We start from the raw sequence: 17198 nt of genomic DNA, 5'->3' as shown, positions 1-17198 counted from the left end.
TAGGATAACAAATACGTTTGGGATTTACTTTTAAATCTTAGGAATACAGTATCCCTGGATTCGATTTAAATAATGTGCTATTCTGATTCATTCCAGCACTTTTTGGTTCAATGGATAATAAAATGTCTACCAGGAGTCTCAGGTGACCACCAGAAAGCCCCATGAAGACGGAGGAAAGGCTATCTTGACAAAATGCTTAGCTCTTGCTTTGGAGAAATGATCCATACTTCTGGATGCTGATGGCAAATAGAATAATAGAAAAAAATGGACTGGAGGGTGTTAATGGGGAAAACTAACATGCTAGTGCTTCCCCTCTGTTCCTATGTCTCCTGGCATGAAGGGTGTTTAATTAATTTTACACCCCAAACATTTTTGAAATACGAAGCTCAGTTGGCTAACAGACCTAAAGTCAAGCCTCCAACCTGGATTCTATCAGCAATAGAAATAATACTTACACTTTGTTTTATCTATTGAACTTTTCAGAACTCATGCAGGAAAGATATCATTTATTAGGGACATAATAAAATAAAGAGAAGAATGGAAGGCATAATTCAGCAGTTGAGAAATTTCACCACATATTCTGTAAGATGCAAAAAAGATGGAGGTGAAGTTGAAAGGGAAGCAGTACAGCCCAAGCTATGTGCAACAAGGACTCCAACCCAATGATTCTGTGAGGTAAGCAGCTTCCTGTCCTGGTGGAATCCTAGGAAAGACTCCATGCTTAGAGAAGGGAGGCACATAGGATGTAGAAAGGAGGCTGCAAAGGGTGACTGATTGAAAGGAAATGGTCACCTTCCCTCTCTTCTCCACTCCTTTGTGGGTGGAGAGAACACCCAGCACCTGAAAATTACTAACTCATCCCTCCAGGCCAGAAAAATAAACAAAACAAACAACTCAGAAGAATGTCCTCCAAAGAGACTGATTGCCCTGGGGGGAGAACTAAAAATCTAATGTGAATACCTGAGCCTTAGAGAAAGACCCTCCTCCTAAAGATACTTAAAGGAACTCCCACCACAACAGCTTGTTCCTACCTGCTCATGTGGAGTCAAGCTCATGGTTATCAAGCTTCACCAATGTGCACAGAGTTCAGACAAATGCTCTACACCTCTGCCTTAAAAATAAGCAGAGAACTGAGGGTCCCCGCACATTTAAAGTAAGCCTACAAAACAATGAGAAAGACTCCCAAGAAAACAAATAGAAAGAAATGACACTGGAGAAAAGTGAGATGACTCATGAAAAAGTGAAAACAAACCTTAGTCTAAATACTATCTTTAAAGAAATTTGAGAATAATTTACATTCATAAAACAAGAACAGAGATTATTAAAAAATAAAGGGAGTTCTTATAGTTAAAATAGTAATAATATTGTATGCTGGAGAAATCTCTCAGAATGCATGATAAAAAGGCAAAGAGGTCTAAATTATATATGAAAATATAAGAGAGGAAAAATCCAAGAGGTTCAAAATCTGACTAATAATAATTCCAGAAAGAGAGGGAAGAGAAAATGGATATTGAAATAATAACAAGGCAATTTTCTGGCACTGAAGAAAGTCATGGCTTTTTAAATTGGAAGTGTTCAACATGATGCATTAAATAAAGCACATACTTAGATATATCATCACAGACTTTTATAGTGTCAAGAATAAAATTAACTTATAGAAAATATTCCTGAGAAAAATAATTCTCTATCCATCCATATCTAGTAAATATCAATCCCATATGAGTCTAGTCATTAATACTGAGATTTTCAGAGAATTACATCTCCTAAGCATCATCTTTTAAGGAACATATAGGAGAGTAAACCAAGAAAGGAGGGCATGGCCTCTAAAAGAGGTTCCAACCCAGAAGAACTTGCTATGCAGCAAATCAATAGAGCAATCACGTAAATCTGCCCTAAAGATCTGAGGATTCTGGTAGTAACATCTTTGGACAACCAGGAAATTCATGATGGCTGAAATCATGGACAAGGTTGAGTTACTGGGCATAAGAGTTGATGGAGGAGCCATTCAGATAGGATACTAGGAAAGCCCTCTTTTGGCAAGGATCATCACTTTGGACCCCCGGGAAAAGAAATGTGATTGTGGGGTCCCATGAGGGTCTGTTCTTCCATCATAATGCAAAGGCTGATCTCTGCATTTCAACTTTTTGAATCAAACTACAGAAAACACTGGAAACTGACTCTGGTTACAGAATAGATTGCAAATACAGTTAACCTTTGAACTGTGTGGGTCCAATTATACACAGTTTTTTTTCAGTAGCTATACTGGAAACATTTTTGGAGATTTGCAACAAATTGAAGAAAAAGTTTTCTTTCCTCTAGCTTACATTTTTGTAAGAGTATTGTATACAGTACAAACAACATACAAAATATGTGTAATTGACTATGTTTTTGATAAGGTTTACAGTCAACAGTGGGCTGCCAGTAGTTAAGTTTTTGGGGAGTCAGAACTTTTATGCAGATTTTTGACTGCATGGGGCTGGTGCCCCTAAATCCCAACACTGTTCAAGGGTCAACTGTATATTCATCCTTGAAAATGTAAAAGTCAAGTGTGATGACAGGTTGTGAAGAAGGGTGAATACACAGGAGCACTAACATCCTTTTATCAAATGGGTGATAAGAGGTAATGTCTGTGTTACATGGAAGAAAGAGAGGCTCCCTGTGAAGTTACTGATTGAATCTGCAGAGGAACCACAACTAATGGTTGCACCGTTTTGGAAAAAAGGAGAAGGTAAAAATGGGAAAAACCTTCCCCAGTCATGCATAATTAAATGATCCTTTTTTGAGAGTCAACCTTGCAATCCATTTGTTAAACACTTGCTTGAAGAGGTACTTTGATGAACCAAAAACTGAGTATCACCTAGAACATCAATGTGTCTAATCAAGAACAGTAACTTGAAATCCCATATTGAGGCCACTTATGCTGTCAGTGTGAAAAGCCTGTGATAACCGATGTAGATTGAGTGAAATAAGTATATTATTTACGGCCATGGAATAACCATGAGAAAACTACAAACCAAAGCACAACAAAGCAGAAATTGTGGCAGGGTGGCTCTGAGGGACAGGGAGGGGGACAGATGAGGCTGGGGACTATTTTCATTTTAGGCATTTTTATATTATTTCATTCCTGAGCATATATATCTATTATTCTGATTGAAAATAATAAAAGAAGGCAATGCGTTAAATAATCATCCTTACCACCTCTAATCCTTCACAGGTAGTTGCTTTAAGAAGATGCATCAAGAAATCAGGATAATAGGCTCCTGCTTATTTTAAACACAGCAAACTATTTTGGGCTACTTTGAGCTATTAAGCCCTCATGCTTCCACATTCATTTGTGTTGCTTTGTATCTCTGACCAACAAATGGGCTCACATCTGAGAAAGGTGAAGGGCAGCCTGGATTTGGGTCTGATTTGGTTTCCTGGGGCAGCCATATCAAAGTACCACAGCGTGAGTGGCTTAAACAGCAGAAACTTATTGTCTCACTCTTCTGGAGGCCAGACATCCAAGATCAAGGTGCCATGGGGGCTGCTTCCTTCTGAGGCTGTGAGGAAGACTTTGGTCTGCTCTCCTGGCTTCTGGTGGCTTGCTGGCAACCACCAGGATTCCCTGGCTTGTGGAAGCATTTCCCTGATCTCTGCCCTCGTGTTCACACCTGCTCTTCCTGTATGTGTCTGTGTCCAAATTTCCCCTTTTCATAAGAATACCAGCTATACTGGATTAAGGTTCCTCCCTATCCTAGTATCCTAACTTAACTAATTACATCTGAATCACATTTTGAGGGACTACATGTTAGGACTTCAACACATGAATTTTGGGGAGACATAATTCAACTATAACAGAGGCCTTTGGACACTAGGCATTAAATTAACTGACCTAAATCTAGTAAGTAAAACAGTTAAACTGAGGCCTGTCTCCTTAATTAAAAGGATCAACTATTTGTGTATTCAAAGTGTAAGATGAAAGAATATTCTCTGCTCTTCGAGAAGTAGAGCTCTTAAGAACACTTGCATTCAACCTAAATAAAACTTATTTATTAAACTGTTCAGTTTAATAAAAACTGGTTTATCATGATTTGTAACATTCTGAAATCTTTAGTTGGGCATTTCAAAATTTGGGTTGATTATTTTTATATTTAGAGAGATAAAAGTTACATTAGTCAAGCCTGAAGGACATGCAGCATTTGTAATGAAAGTTTATTTGCTTAGAAGCATTTCAAGTAATGGCTAGCATATCATAGCTTCAACTGGATTTAAATAAAATTCTGATAATCATCTCATAGCAATTATTGCATAGGAAAAGAATTATTTATTGCAAATCCTAAGAGTCAGGGGCAAAATACAGTCTGCTGTGAACAGACACAGTAGTGCAAAGAGGCAGCTGTTTTCTTAAACATGCATGTTTATGTGTTGGATGTAAATGCATGCAAATACCTCAATTTTAATATTTTATTATTGTTCAGTTTTCCAAGAACTATTCAGTGAATAATTTAAAGATCATTTTTTTCTTTCATTCAGTCTTTCATTTTTTATAATTTGGCACTTTATACCATTCTGGATATATAGCCTATGTCTATTCTAAAATTTGGCTTATAAACATGCTTTTTTAAAACAAATCACTAAAATTGTTTTTTGGAGTATTTGTTTAAAAAACATCCTAGTTTCCAATATCTAGACAGGAGTTCAAAGAACACATCACCCTCCTCTGCTCTATGATTTTTTTTTATCAACATAGATTTGCTTTCATGCATTTGCTAACAGGCAGGAAGGAGAATGCAAGAGAAGAAGCCCCCATGTGCTAGTGGGGTTCTTGTACTGGGTTTTCCTCCTTGCTGAAGAATTACAAGGGAAGTAAAAAGCATAGATATTATGTTTAAATCGCCATTTGTATTAATTCATGCATGAATATCTAACCTAATTACAAGAAGAATTTGAGGAGGGTCCTTGTAACAGCATAAGTGAACAACTAAAGAATGAATGAAGAGCATGGGCTCACACAGAAAGGCTTACTGTAGTAAAACATGCATCAGATCTGGGCAGAGACAAGAGTCTGACAGGAGTGGAAAGAGAGTGACAGATGAGAGAGATGGAAGATGTGGCAACCTTGAGGCTACGTCCGTTTAGCTGTACTAAAATACAGGATTCCCAAAGCTTTGCAGGGGCCAACAGCTCCTGCTGCACCAGCGCAGGCTGATGGAGAACAGTGGGTTCTGACGTGACAATGTGTGCACACATTTGTTTTTCTCAAAAAGAGCCGAGTAGGAAGCATACGTTTTCTCTTGTATATCAAGTACTAGCATCTTTCCTACAAATCAAGTTTTGCCAGGAAAGGAAACAGTCTGGTGTTTGGAAGAGGTTATCTGCCTTTGATGTTTCCAAATGAGGATCACGTAGGATTTTTTATGTTTCCTAGGTGTATATATAACAGGCGACGCCCAGGGCCTGGCAGGAGCAGTGCTTCAGCTTCATCGCGGCTTCAAATACAGGTGCAGCACGGGCATGCACAGCGATGATGTCACGGGTCAGGTGCCGCTGCCGTTTTCCTTCCGGTTAAGTCATCAATTACCTCAGCCTTTTGCATGTGGCTGAGTTCCCTTGACAAAGAGGTAAGCCCCACAGAAGGTACTTCTAGACAGGGTTTTCTGTTGGGGCAAATCCAAATTTTAGTAAAATCGACTTCTCAGATCATAAAATGAATGCATAAGGTGTGGAGCCCTTGGCACATCTTCACGCACAGGAGCTCCACGTCTGTTTTCTGTCACACCACGTCTGTTTTCTGTCACACCATGTCTGTTTTCCGTCACACAGTGTGGAGTCCTTTCTCTCACAGGCGTATTCCCAATTTAAACATGACCCGGGAAAATAGGGATGGGGGTTCATAACCATGGTGGCAGGGTACATTTTCAGTAATTTAGCTCACCCCAAAACTATCGCACACCTCATGATCTGTGCGTTACAACAGTTTTACCTAAACTGACTCGTCTTGCCCTGTTAGTTTAGTGTGAAACATCACTTTCATAACGCTGTAAGCTGTAACAGCTATTTTTTTCCACAAAGATAATTCTCTACTTAGAGAAAGAAAAAAACAAAAGGAAAAAAAAACTGGAGTCTAATTTAGCTAAGAGTGTATATGAGATGTGACAATAACCTTAAAGGGTGTGAATTTAAGAAAATATGCTGAAGCTGGGAGTCTTGACCCAAGACTGAACGAATACTTAGGACTCGCCAGCTTTCATAATGTATTTTCTTAAATAAACAAGCTCACATATATACTTCATCAGCACAGTGATAAGGAAATTTCTGAGTCAGGACAGAAAGTTAGTATAATGATGGAAAATTAAAAATTCCTTTCTTGAGAGTCAACCTTTCAATCCATTAGCCAAATACTTGCTTGAAGTACTTTGATGAACTGAAAACCAAGTATCACCCAGAACAGCACTGAGTATAAACCAAGAAGAGTAATTTGAAATCCCGTATTGAGGTGATTTACACTTCAACAAGTAAAACTGCACATTTAAAAAGTGAGGGATGATGGTGAACGCCTAGTATTTACTGTGTTAACATGTATTCCAAGAAAGGTATTGCTAAATGCTTTATATGTTCTCATTCATTAAATCTTCATGGATCTATTGAGGTGGGTATTATAATTATCTCCATTTCACAAAACTCAAAAGTTCATGTTCATAGAAAGGCTTTTTCTCAGGTTCACTTTTGAAAAAAAATTCCCTAATATGTAATACTAACCGGGGACTGTTAGTAGGTACAAAAATCCAAAAGATTAATGCTAAGTATGATACAATCTCTGTTGTTAATCACACTATAATCCAGAATATACACCTTATTAACAATAACTCACATACCTTCTCCTCTTATCAATTGTTACTGATGCCATACTAATGATGACTGTACATTGCTGAACTACTTCTAAATCAAATGATAAAGACTGAAATATGGTCACAGAATTTTAGTGAGGGTGATATTTATTGGATTCCATTCATTTAAACTGATCAATGCACGAGTGTTACCTTTGATGCCCTCTCAGTCACCTGCTCAGGCCTTTGTAAACACATAGTGGGACTGCCCAATTCATGAGCCCTCTGAGAGGCTTTGGACCATAATACTTGGTTAGCACACATGTTACCAGGCTGGCTAATGGAGACTTTTATCTTGAGAGTCAGTGGTGCTGTGCATGAGGACTCTAACCTGTGACCAGCTCCCGGATCTCCAGGTCGGTGGTCTTGCGGAGTAACCTCACCAGCGCCGGGATGCCACCACAATTTTTCAGGGCAATTTTGTTATCATCGTTGGCCTTCCCATACACCAAGTTTCTCAGGGCTCCACAGGCACTACGGTGGACTTCCGTCATCCGATGGTCCAGCAGGTCCACCAGGAGCTGGATGCCTCCTTGTCTCCTTATCTGAAAGAGCAAAGGGCACAGCTTTTGCCTTAGAGAGTAAATGTGCACTATTTAAAGCAAAATAAGTTTTTCATATGAAGTAGTTGCCACAATTAATTGCACTGAATTAAGGCATAGAAATGGGGAAGAAAGCAGATTAGTGTTCTTCATAGATTTGACTGCCTTTACTTGTTTCAGTGTCCTACTGCTGGAAATTCCAACACATGTCCTTCCAGCTACAGATTTTGGAGAAGCGATTTTAACTTCATAATGGGTGTCTTGGACATTTCTCTCTCAAAAAATATGTCACACCCTCATGGCATGAAGCAGATGGAGGAGGAAAAGAATGCTTCTCACTTCTAGGACTTATTAAATTTAACCACTGTCTTAAAGGGCTGCAGGACTGATGTACAAAATGTTAAAATCATGCTTAATAGGGAAATTCTCTGAACATTGCAAAGGAACTGGAAGCTAAATGAGAAATCAGAAGAATTGACACAAAGATTTTCATCTGAGAAGCCCTAGACAATAAGAACATCACTCACAGTGGGAGCCAGTCAGACCACTAAGACCAAGGTATGTGATACTTAGGTATTTGATTAATAATGAAATCACATTAAATGTCAGTATTCTTTCTACCCAAATAAAATTTTGCATTTAATAAGTGAATGAAAAAAAAAGTATTGCAATATGTTTCTAGACGCAGCTTCTCTTTGCTGTCCTTTAATTTCTAGACCTGTTTTAAAATTTAAACTGCAAACAAATTGGCTAGTTAACATAAAGACCATTTCATGGAGTTTTCATTAGCAAAGCTGTATTTGACTACTTCTACATTTATGTGGAAAAATAACATGACTTACCCAGTAATATTATTTTCTTTTTTTTAACTGGTTATGATTTGGCATGGAAGATTATAATCTGGCACTTTCCTTACTTAATATTATAAAAGAAAACTCCTTCATCCCGTGTGCTGGGGCACATGGCTAAATCTCCCAACTCTTTCAAGGTGCTCAAATGCCACATTCTTTGTGAACTACTCTGATCACAGTATTTAAAATTGCAATCTGAACCATACTGCCTCTCCAATCCAACATTTGTTTTACCTTAACTGTTACAGCTTTCCTCATGGCACTGCCATGTCCTACCTTCTTAATTGTGTTTATTGTTATTGCCTGTCTTCTGTTGGCCTGTGTTCTCAGAGGACAAGTCTCTGTTTTGTTTCTTGAAGGAGCCGCATCATTAGCTCAAGTGCAGCGCTGGGCACAGAGCAGATGTTGAGTATTTGTTGAGTGAATGGGGAGGAATAGAATATTACCTGTTACAGCAGTGTTTCTCAGATTCCTTAAAACTTGGCTTTTCAAGACTGAGTAATCTCTCTCTTTAAAGGAGAAAAAACAACAACAAGTCTGTTTGTGAACAGCTAAGAGTGGCTCCAGGGGCCAAGCCAGCTCTTTGTATATCAGCTTACAAATAAAATGTGGGCATGCACCCTTCATGCAAGGTGGGGCATCTGATGATTCAGAACATTCCTGTAGGAACTACTTCATCCATCCACAAAATGAAAACAGGAAAAGCTGAAATTCTATAGAACTCAAGTCCCTAATATGGGAAACGTGAATGTAGTGCTTCGCTTATGCCGTCTCCTGTGAGAACAGGACAAGGAAGGAAGAGGGAAGGACACGGGGGACAGGGTCGTTGGGTGCGGCAATAACTCCCTTCTGGTGCTCGCACAGCTGCAGGGTGAGCACTCGGAAATGGCTCAGTGTTATTGCGCCAATTTTAAAAGAGTGAGAAAGCATCAGAAAAACAACTTTTCCCCAACTTATAGTTTTGCCCAGGGCCCACTTGGCACCCAACCAAGAGACATGAAGTTTGTATCACTATATATGGGAGTCCCATATATACATCTGTCCTATAACCATGTCCACTTTTTATAATACTTCAGAAGGGATAATCTATTTCTACAAAAAGATTAAACTATGATGTTATTTTCTGTGTGTATTTGCCTGTGTGTGCTCTAGTTTAACATTCTTTAGGTTTAACTATCTGAATAATGATGAAACCATTAAGAGGTAATTGAGCCTTTCTTACAGTTAACTCATTGGCTATATTTCAAAAGTAGATTGTATAGTAAATCTATCTATCTATGTATTTTACCTATATCTATGTATTTTAGCTATACTTTATATTACGATCAATAGTCCTGACTTACTGATGATATTTCCCAAGTCATACAACATAATGAACTAAGCTACTGAAGTATTATTCCAAAGCATTACAAGGGAAGATAAACTCAAAACAAGTGCAGTATCAATTGTTAATGTTATAATGAGCACACAATGTTTTGAGTGTAACCCTATAATTAAGGCCATATATTCAAATTTATAGTGAAATGTTAAGTTCTACTTTAATCTGTTTAGAGAAACACAGATAAGACAATACACTTTTTCTTTTGCTCTTATTTTTGGGTGTGACTGGATCGTCTATATTGAAAACTTCTGTTTTCTTGCAGTTGAATTTTATCTAAGAACGTAAGAATCCTACTTCAGTTTTCTGAAGCCAAACATTAGCCAGAGTTGATATTTGTACACGTGGACTGTTACGGCAGGTCCTTGGTTCTTGTACCTCCTGCCGCTTTTCCTCTGCCAAAAGAACCAGCAGTTGAGTCATGAAGCGGCCTCTCAGTTCTCTGTGGGCTCCATTCCCTGCAGGCTGCTGGGTGGCTGTGGCTGGGTCTGAATGCAATGCTGTGGTCTTCACTTCCCTGCTCTGCTTTCTCCCTCCCTCCAACTTCTCGCACCCAGTTCTTCTACTTCTTCTTGTACCCAACCTTCACTCTTATAAGACTCCAAACCAACTCATTTTAAACATTGACAAAGTACAACTTGTCTTTGGAAAACTATCAGGGGAAAGCCTCTTCTTCCAAGGGGAGCTTTTCCTTCCCCTCCCGTGAAACGGCCAGTGGTGCGTTTTCCATCTCTCCTCCACTGATCATTCCCCATCCACAGGCGGGGTCCCTACTGGAACTCAAACACGAATCACACCAGGTTAGGTCACCCACTCCCCTTACTCCTTTTATCAACTTCATGCAGACTTTCTCCAAAGCCAAATCTTAAAATGATCTAGGTTTAATATTTATTAAAACAAACTTAATAAAATTCCATATGACCTTCTATCTAATATGTGTAAAATAAAATGAAATGCACTAGTAGAATGTCATATGGTAATAAGCAAATAAATACTGATCAGCTGAATGGACGAACAGTGTAGTTGGTTGGCAGGTTCCATTCTCTTTCTTTCTCTCTTTATTTACTACTTTAAATGAAAGTTTTTGGAACAGTTTTACATTCATTGCAAAATCGGACAGAACACAGAGAGTTCCCATATACCCCCGTTCTCACACATGCACAGCTTGCCCCTGTCGCCAGCACCATCCCCAGAGTGGGACATTTGCTACGACTGAAGACGCTACACTGACGTCAAAATCACCCAATGTCCATAGTTTACATTATTGGTCACTTGGTGTTGCATGTTCTGTGGGTTTTGACAAATGTATAATGACATGTACCCACCATTACAGTATCATACAGAACAGTTTCACTCTCCTAAAAATGCTCTGTGCCCCACCTATTCATCCCTCCCTCCTTCCTAACCCCTGGAATCCATGTATCTTCCCATTGTCTCCACGGTTTTGCCTTTTTCAGAATGTCATAGAGTTGGAATCATACAGTATGTAGACTTTACAGACTAGCTTCTTTCACCTAGTCAAATGCATTTAAGATTCTCCTGTGTCTTTTCATGGCTTGATAACTCATTTCTTTTTATATTTCATATTTGCTGTTATCCTGAACTTGATAGAGCTGGCGAATGACTGCAAAGAGCTTTTCATGCATACCCTGAATAGACAGTCCTAGATTCATTTACTAAATGAGTCTTTGATAGATGGTCTATTTTAGTCAATTGCTCCTATGTCAACAGCTCACATTTGTTTTTCTGCTTAGCTGTGAACTGCAGGGATGAAGATGAGGAGGGTTGGTCCACCGGAAGTAAGGAAGATGGAGGCTGAGGGACTCCACCCCAGGAGAAATGAAGGAAAAAAAGGACTAACCAATTAAACAAAGCAAAACTGTGCCCTACTTGTGTAGACAGTCTTTTAGGGCTGAAGGCTGGGAAGTGTGTGCACAGAATCAGTGAAGCTCACCTAATTTGTATCGGGGGAGAATGAAAATGGCTTCCACACCTTTGCCATACAAAACACTGTTTTAAAGTGTTTTTACAATTTAAACTATAGGGCTAAAAGTATTTAATGATCATTCAAGGGTCAGATACAATGGTTTTCCTCCATACCCTTTCATTACAAGGCAGACAACATAAAAGCCTTTTAAATCAGTAAACAAATGGATGGGCAATTAAATTAAATACAAGAAAAATGCAAGCAACACAATATCACCCATTGCAAAAATGAGGCTTCGCCACTTAATGCACTTATTACTCATACATTACCTGCATTTATTGAGAATAAAATATATTTACTAGGGTATTAGCTATTATATTAAATTGATATTAACATCAATGAATTATTTAGAATATATCCAATTACAGAAGGGCTTGTATATTCATGACAGTCTTCATACAATTATAATGACAATGATAATGATGATGTACAGTGGGTGAAGAAGTACTTTAACAGGGAATACAATTCCTCTAGGGAGCACCTGTCTTCATTTAGGAAAACACTGAAAAGTTGGTTTGAGAGTAGTGATACCATGGGTTACAGGTATTCTTGGCAATTTGAAATGCTCACTTACTCTGCACTTGGAAGGGGAGGAATTTGGTGCTGGGCAGAGAAGAGAGGAGATGGGAGCAGTCTTTTGCGAACCTATTGGTTGGTGAAAGAAGGTCCTCAAACAGCTAAGGACCTGGGTATATATACATTTCCATCCCTCTTAGGATCTACTTGGTCTCATGCAAAATGGAGATATCTTTGGGCTTCTGGTTTAGCGCTAAAAAACACTAAGCTGGACCTGAGACTCAAAGTAAATTTAAACAGTAGTCTGCAGGACCAGCAGTATACAGTATTTCCTCTTGCTTTACATACTTATGAACAATCAAGGTACAATGTCTAAGATATGGTTTGTAGAAAACTGGCTAAAAAGAAGTACTTTGGGACCAATTATTTTAGTAAATTTTCCATTTAACTGTTTCTTTTCAATGGTGTGTGTTTAAAAAAACAAATAAGATAAACTTGTTTAATATTTCTTTAAATTAATGTTTAAAAATTAAATATTCTCTGCTTAAAAACTACTGGAAGATAAAAAAAAAATTGTAAATCTGAAACCAGGAGCTTAATCAGAGGTAACTGAATCTCACTTTTCAACTTTAATGTAGAAATTGCAAAGTTACCAGTTTGTGAAATGCATAGTTTACCTCCCTGAATTCCATCCCTTGCCTTTATAGTAAAGCCAGTTAAACAGTGTTTCCATGTACTTTGAATTGACGTATGTACATGGTAAAACAGAAGGATGATTCATAATGGCCAAAATCTTTTTTGGTTTTATGGTGGAAATTATTGTTGAGAAATTTGAGATAAAATATGCCTCTCCCTACAGTTGTAGGAAATGACCTACTTTCTCCATCCAGCCGGTAAAACAAGAAGGATTATGCTTTTTTAAAAATTATGTTTTAGAGAAGGTGTTTGGGCTGCTGGTTTTGGAGCTGAAGCAACTGGGTTCAAATCATTCTCCTTCTCTTAAAACCTATGCTCCCCGAGGCAAGTTACTTAAGCTTCTGTAAAACATGAACAAAATATGAACCTGTCTCCTAGCCTTGTTTTCAGGAGTAAATGATATTTGAAATGTGAACTGTTTAACAAAGAGCTCAATAAATATTATCTGTCAAGGACCTACCCACTGTATCAACTTGTTAAAGGATAATCTTAATTGCTTTATTACCTAGTCAATATATGAATAACTTAGTAATATGCTTATATATGATACTGTCAGTGAAAGGTATACAATTCAGTTATAAATTCATAAATTTTATTTAGTGTGTAAACTGTGTATTATATAATTGATCAGTAATCCAATATGGCACATAACTAATGAGGTTAAGTAAGGGATATGTTTATTTTAGAATGAATTACAAAGATTACATTAGGCATTTAGGAAATATCAGAGTGTGTTGCATCAACATTGTGCCCATGAGATATTTTGCTAGATATATTTCCCAAGCAAGTACAGTGAATTAATTAATCTATATTTTAAAAAGAACAGGAGCTCAGTGGTTTTCTTGTTATGGTAACTTAATTGACCACAAAAAAAGAAAGTCATTTAAAAATAATTTTGAGGTGAAACTAGTTCTTGGGAAGAGAAAAAATATTTTTGCAAAATATATAGAGAAAAATTGGGTAAAAAGAGAGAAGGAACATGTTTCTATTTTATTTACAAATTAGCTTCTAATAAACAGATGAAACTGAAAAAATGCAATTAGTAGCAATGACGCAACAAGTAACAGGAAACATGACCAGTAATAAGTTAAATGATTCAGATGGTTCTAGTCCTGCACAGATTTCCCAGATGCTATTCATGAGCCTTAATGCAGGATGTGTAAGGGTTTTGGTTTCATCTCTGTGTCTAGCAGAAAGCTATTTGGGTTTTTTAAATTGTATGGAAAGATACATTGTTATTGCTCTTTGAATACCCTCATTCTTTTCGATCTAAAAGCCACACACTTATAGAATCTTTGTCACCCAGAAGATTTCCAAATTCAGCCCCACTCCATTCAACATGTCATCAGTGGACACAAGGCCACTGTTTGTATCTATAACAAAATGAACTTCTTGAGTGGGAGATACTGAATGTTTTTCTTCTTTTCTTTCCTCAATTTACTTTTCCTCAAAAACAGAGAAGCAGCTGATGTTGTATTCACTGTGTATAGGTAATAGATTCCATCCATAACTCTGGCTGAAGAAAACTGTTTCTCATGACCATCACTGAAACCATCTATTTGAGAGCTGTTCCAGCTTCAAGGGCTCATCATGGCCATGATCCCATAACTGAGAGACAGAGTTAAGGGGCAAAGCCCTTTATTTGGGCCTGAACATTAATAGCTATTCCACATAGAGCAGCATTGTTCAAGACCTTTTAAAAGGAAGTAAGCACCCAAAGAGCCACAAACAAATCAGGGCGTTGCAGTCTTTGGCCCTTTCTATTCCCATCTCACTCACTGTGAGCATGAGCAATGAGTTTTCTAGACATCCCCCATCTCAGAATGAAATGCAGTCAGCGTAAGCAGATGAACAGCGGTGGGATTCTTTATGGAAAAGCTTGCTGCTTCCCAGTGAAGTCAGCTGGAGGCTAGAGGGGCCTCAGGGAGGTCCATCTGGAAGCCGGGAGCTGACACCTCCCACGAACACGACTGTGTGCTCAGACCTGCTGCCCGCCAAAGGCCAGTTTCCCATCGCTCTTCAAGAGCACACAGGAAAGGCCCTCTTTTCTTTTTTTAACAAGAAAGAATTTCAAGTGACCCCACAAATTCCTTTTCTAAAGACATTGTTCAGACCCACTCACCATATTCCAAATAGTCTATGGTTCCCATTACCTGGCCTAAGCTCCGAGTTGTCCTTGTAGATACAAAATACAAGATTGTAAAGTAGGGACAAGTGTACAAAGCATGCCTCCAATAAAGGTCCCCTTATCATGTTCAAAACTGAACCCAATCTAGCATGTCTGTGAATGACCAAGCTAAATTCATATTCTGTTCAGCACCTCAAAGAGAATTTAAGTTGACGCAAGTAAATTTTGAAAACACAAACCCTGTAAGGCAGATATGTAACTTGAGTATTTGAAAATTGTTAAAGTATCTCAGAATGTGAATATAAGAAGACGACAACTATTATCCCTAAATTGTGGTGTGATTGGACAATCCCTCGCTTGACCAGTGTTTACGGAGGGCTTAGTTTGTTCAGGAGCTGGGCCCAGAAGTGGAGATGAACCAAAGTCCCCCCTTAAACAAGCGCACAGACCTGCAGGGGAACCAGAAATTAAGCAAATAAACTAACAAAGAAGCAAACAGGACCATTTCAACAGTGAAAAACAGGGGTGTTTATATCTGGAGGAGGACCTAGTGATTTTCCAGTTATAACTGGGGTCCTTAAGAGGATCTACCAAATTGTATAAGCTTTAAGCCACTCAAACCTGAGTCCTCCCCAGCCGTAACAGCCATCACAAAGATACTGCAGGAAAAAGGGATAGCATGTGTGGGACGGTGTTGCAGGGGGCGGGTCAGGGGACTGGGGACATTTGAACAGAGACCAAATGACACGAGGGAGGGTAGAGGGTCCCAAGGATGAGGAAGGAGACCAGGGTGCTGGGGGCAGAGTGAGGGAGGCTGGAGGAGACTGGCAGTGAGGTGGGGCAGGGCTGGTCTGGGAGGCTTTAGCCATATCTGGGCACTGGGTTTCCTCTGAGGAAAATGGGTGTGGGAGTTGACAGAACAGACTTGTTTAGAGACTGCTCTACGAGCCACGTGGACACCGACTGCAGGGCCCTAAAGGCGGGAGCAGGGACACCAGTGAGGGGCCACAGGTGCAGGGACTATGGCAGCTTTAAATTGGATCGGTGGCAGTCCAAGTGCTAAGCAGAGGTCAAATTCTAGATTTGTTTTGCAGGTAGGGAGGAAAATATGACCAAAAGAAAGGACTCACAAGTGACTAAGATTTCTGGCCTTTTGTTATTAATAAACAAGAGTGTTGATAATCATCGTGACAGTTGTTTTTGTTTGACTGACAGATGGCAGAGTGTTTATGAAAGACACAGCCCCTCATTTAAATTCTATCCCACTGGAAGAATGGAAGCACACGTTCTAAAAATGGGTATTCCTCTCTTGCTACAAAATGGGAAATAACATCTTTCTAAAATATAAAATTATGGTACATACAGACACAGACATAATGGAGAAATTGTTTTGTATCTTAGCCAATGGTTATAACAAATAATGAGTGTTAAAGTAAATGTAATACATTCCACCAAACGGAGCTACGATATGTACAAAAAACGTACCTATGCATTTATGTTAAACTTGTCTAAGTTTTCAAAGATTTAAACTATGTCAAGTAAGATTTCCATTATTCCTATAAAAATTTACAAAATATAAAATTTGCGTGTTTTCTTGTTATGCATGTCATTATTTGTTCTCTTCCTTTCCTTCTTTTTTTTTTTTTTTCCTATTTTAGGTTTATAAAGTCACATATACTTTTTGAAGATATACCTGCTCATACACTCTTTTATGGGGGTAATAAATAGTATTTACTGAACTAAACAGTGGTTAGAAAAGAATTTCAGTTTTTCCCCTTTCAACTTATGTTCACAAAGTATTGTTCGGTGTTCCTTGAGGATCTCATAGACTAATAAAGGAGAAACTCACAGGAACAGATCAGGTGCTGGGAAATCTACAGGAAAGTCAGGGAGCCAGCCTCCTTAGCAAGTGGAGTGGGTAACTGGTTCTGCAAGAGATAACATTTTAAGAAGTTTGAAAACTAGTAAATCATACAATGTAGAACATGATTAAACTCTAAAATGTTTGTGGTGCCAAAGTTTCCATGCTTTTTAAAGTGGGGTGCACATGTAGTAGGGTTGGGGGAAGGTGTAGGCATCAGTGTGTTAGTGGCACATCTTCTTGGCGCTTAAATTTACCCAAAGATTGGTGGTGGGGGGCATTATTATTATTTTATAATTGTATCTGGCCACATTTTGGAGTAGAACTTAAGATTTGCAAGATTCTTTTTAAAAGTACAGAATTTAAGGGA

The 17198-nt window shown here is 38.5% G+C and overlaps 1 protein-coding gene across 6 annotated transcripts in view; it reads right to left on the bottom strand.

Moving 5' to 3' along the window:
• Positions 1–17198, bottom strand: part of CTNND2 (catenin delta 2) — a 947950-nt gene that overhangs the window by 210425 nt on the left and 720327 nt on the right. For all 6 annotated transcript variants that reach the window (XM_036896685.2, XM_036896686.2, XM_036896687.2 and 3 more), the window contains one exon: positions 7201–7414. In XM_036896685.2, coding sequence (XP_036752580.2) covers positions 7201–7414 — 214 coding nt within the window. The remainder of the gene's footprint in view (positions 1–7200; positions 7415–17198) is intronic.

Source organism: Manis pentadactyla, chromosome 2 (assembly GCF_030020395.1).
Source record: "Manis pentadactyla isolate mManPen7 chromosome 2, mManPen7.hap1, whole genome shotgun sequence".
NCBI classification, from domain to species: domain Eukaryota; kingdom Metazoa; phylum Chordata; class Mammalia; order Pholidota; family Manidae; genus Manis; species Manis pentadactyla.
Note: the sequence above shows the minus strand (reverse complement) of the source record. Positions and strands in the feature narration are given on the sequence as shown.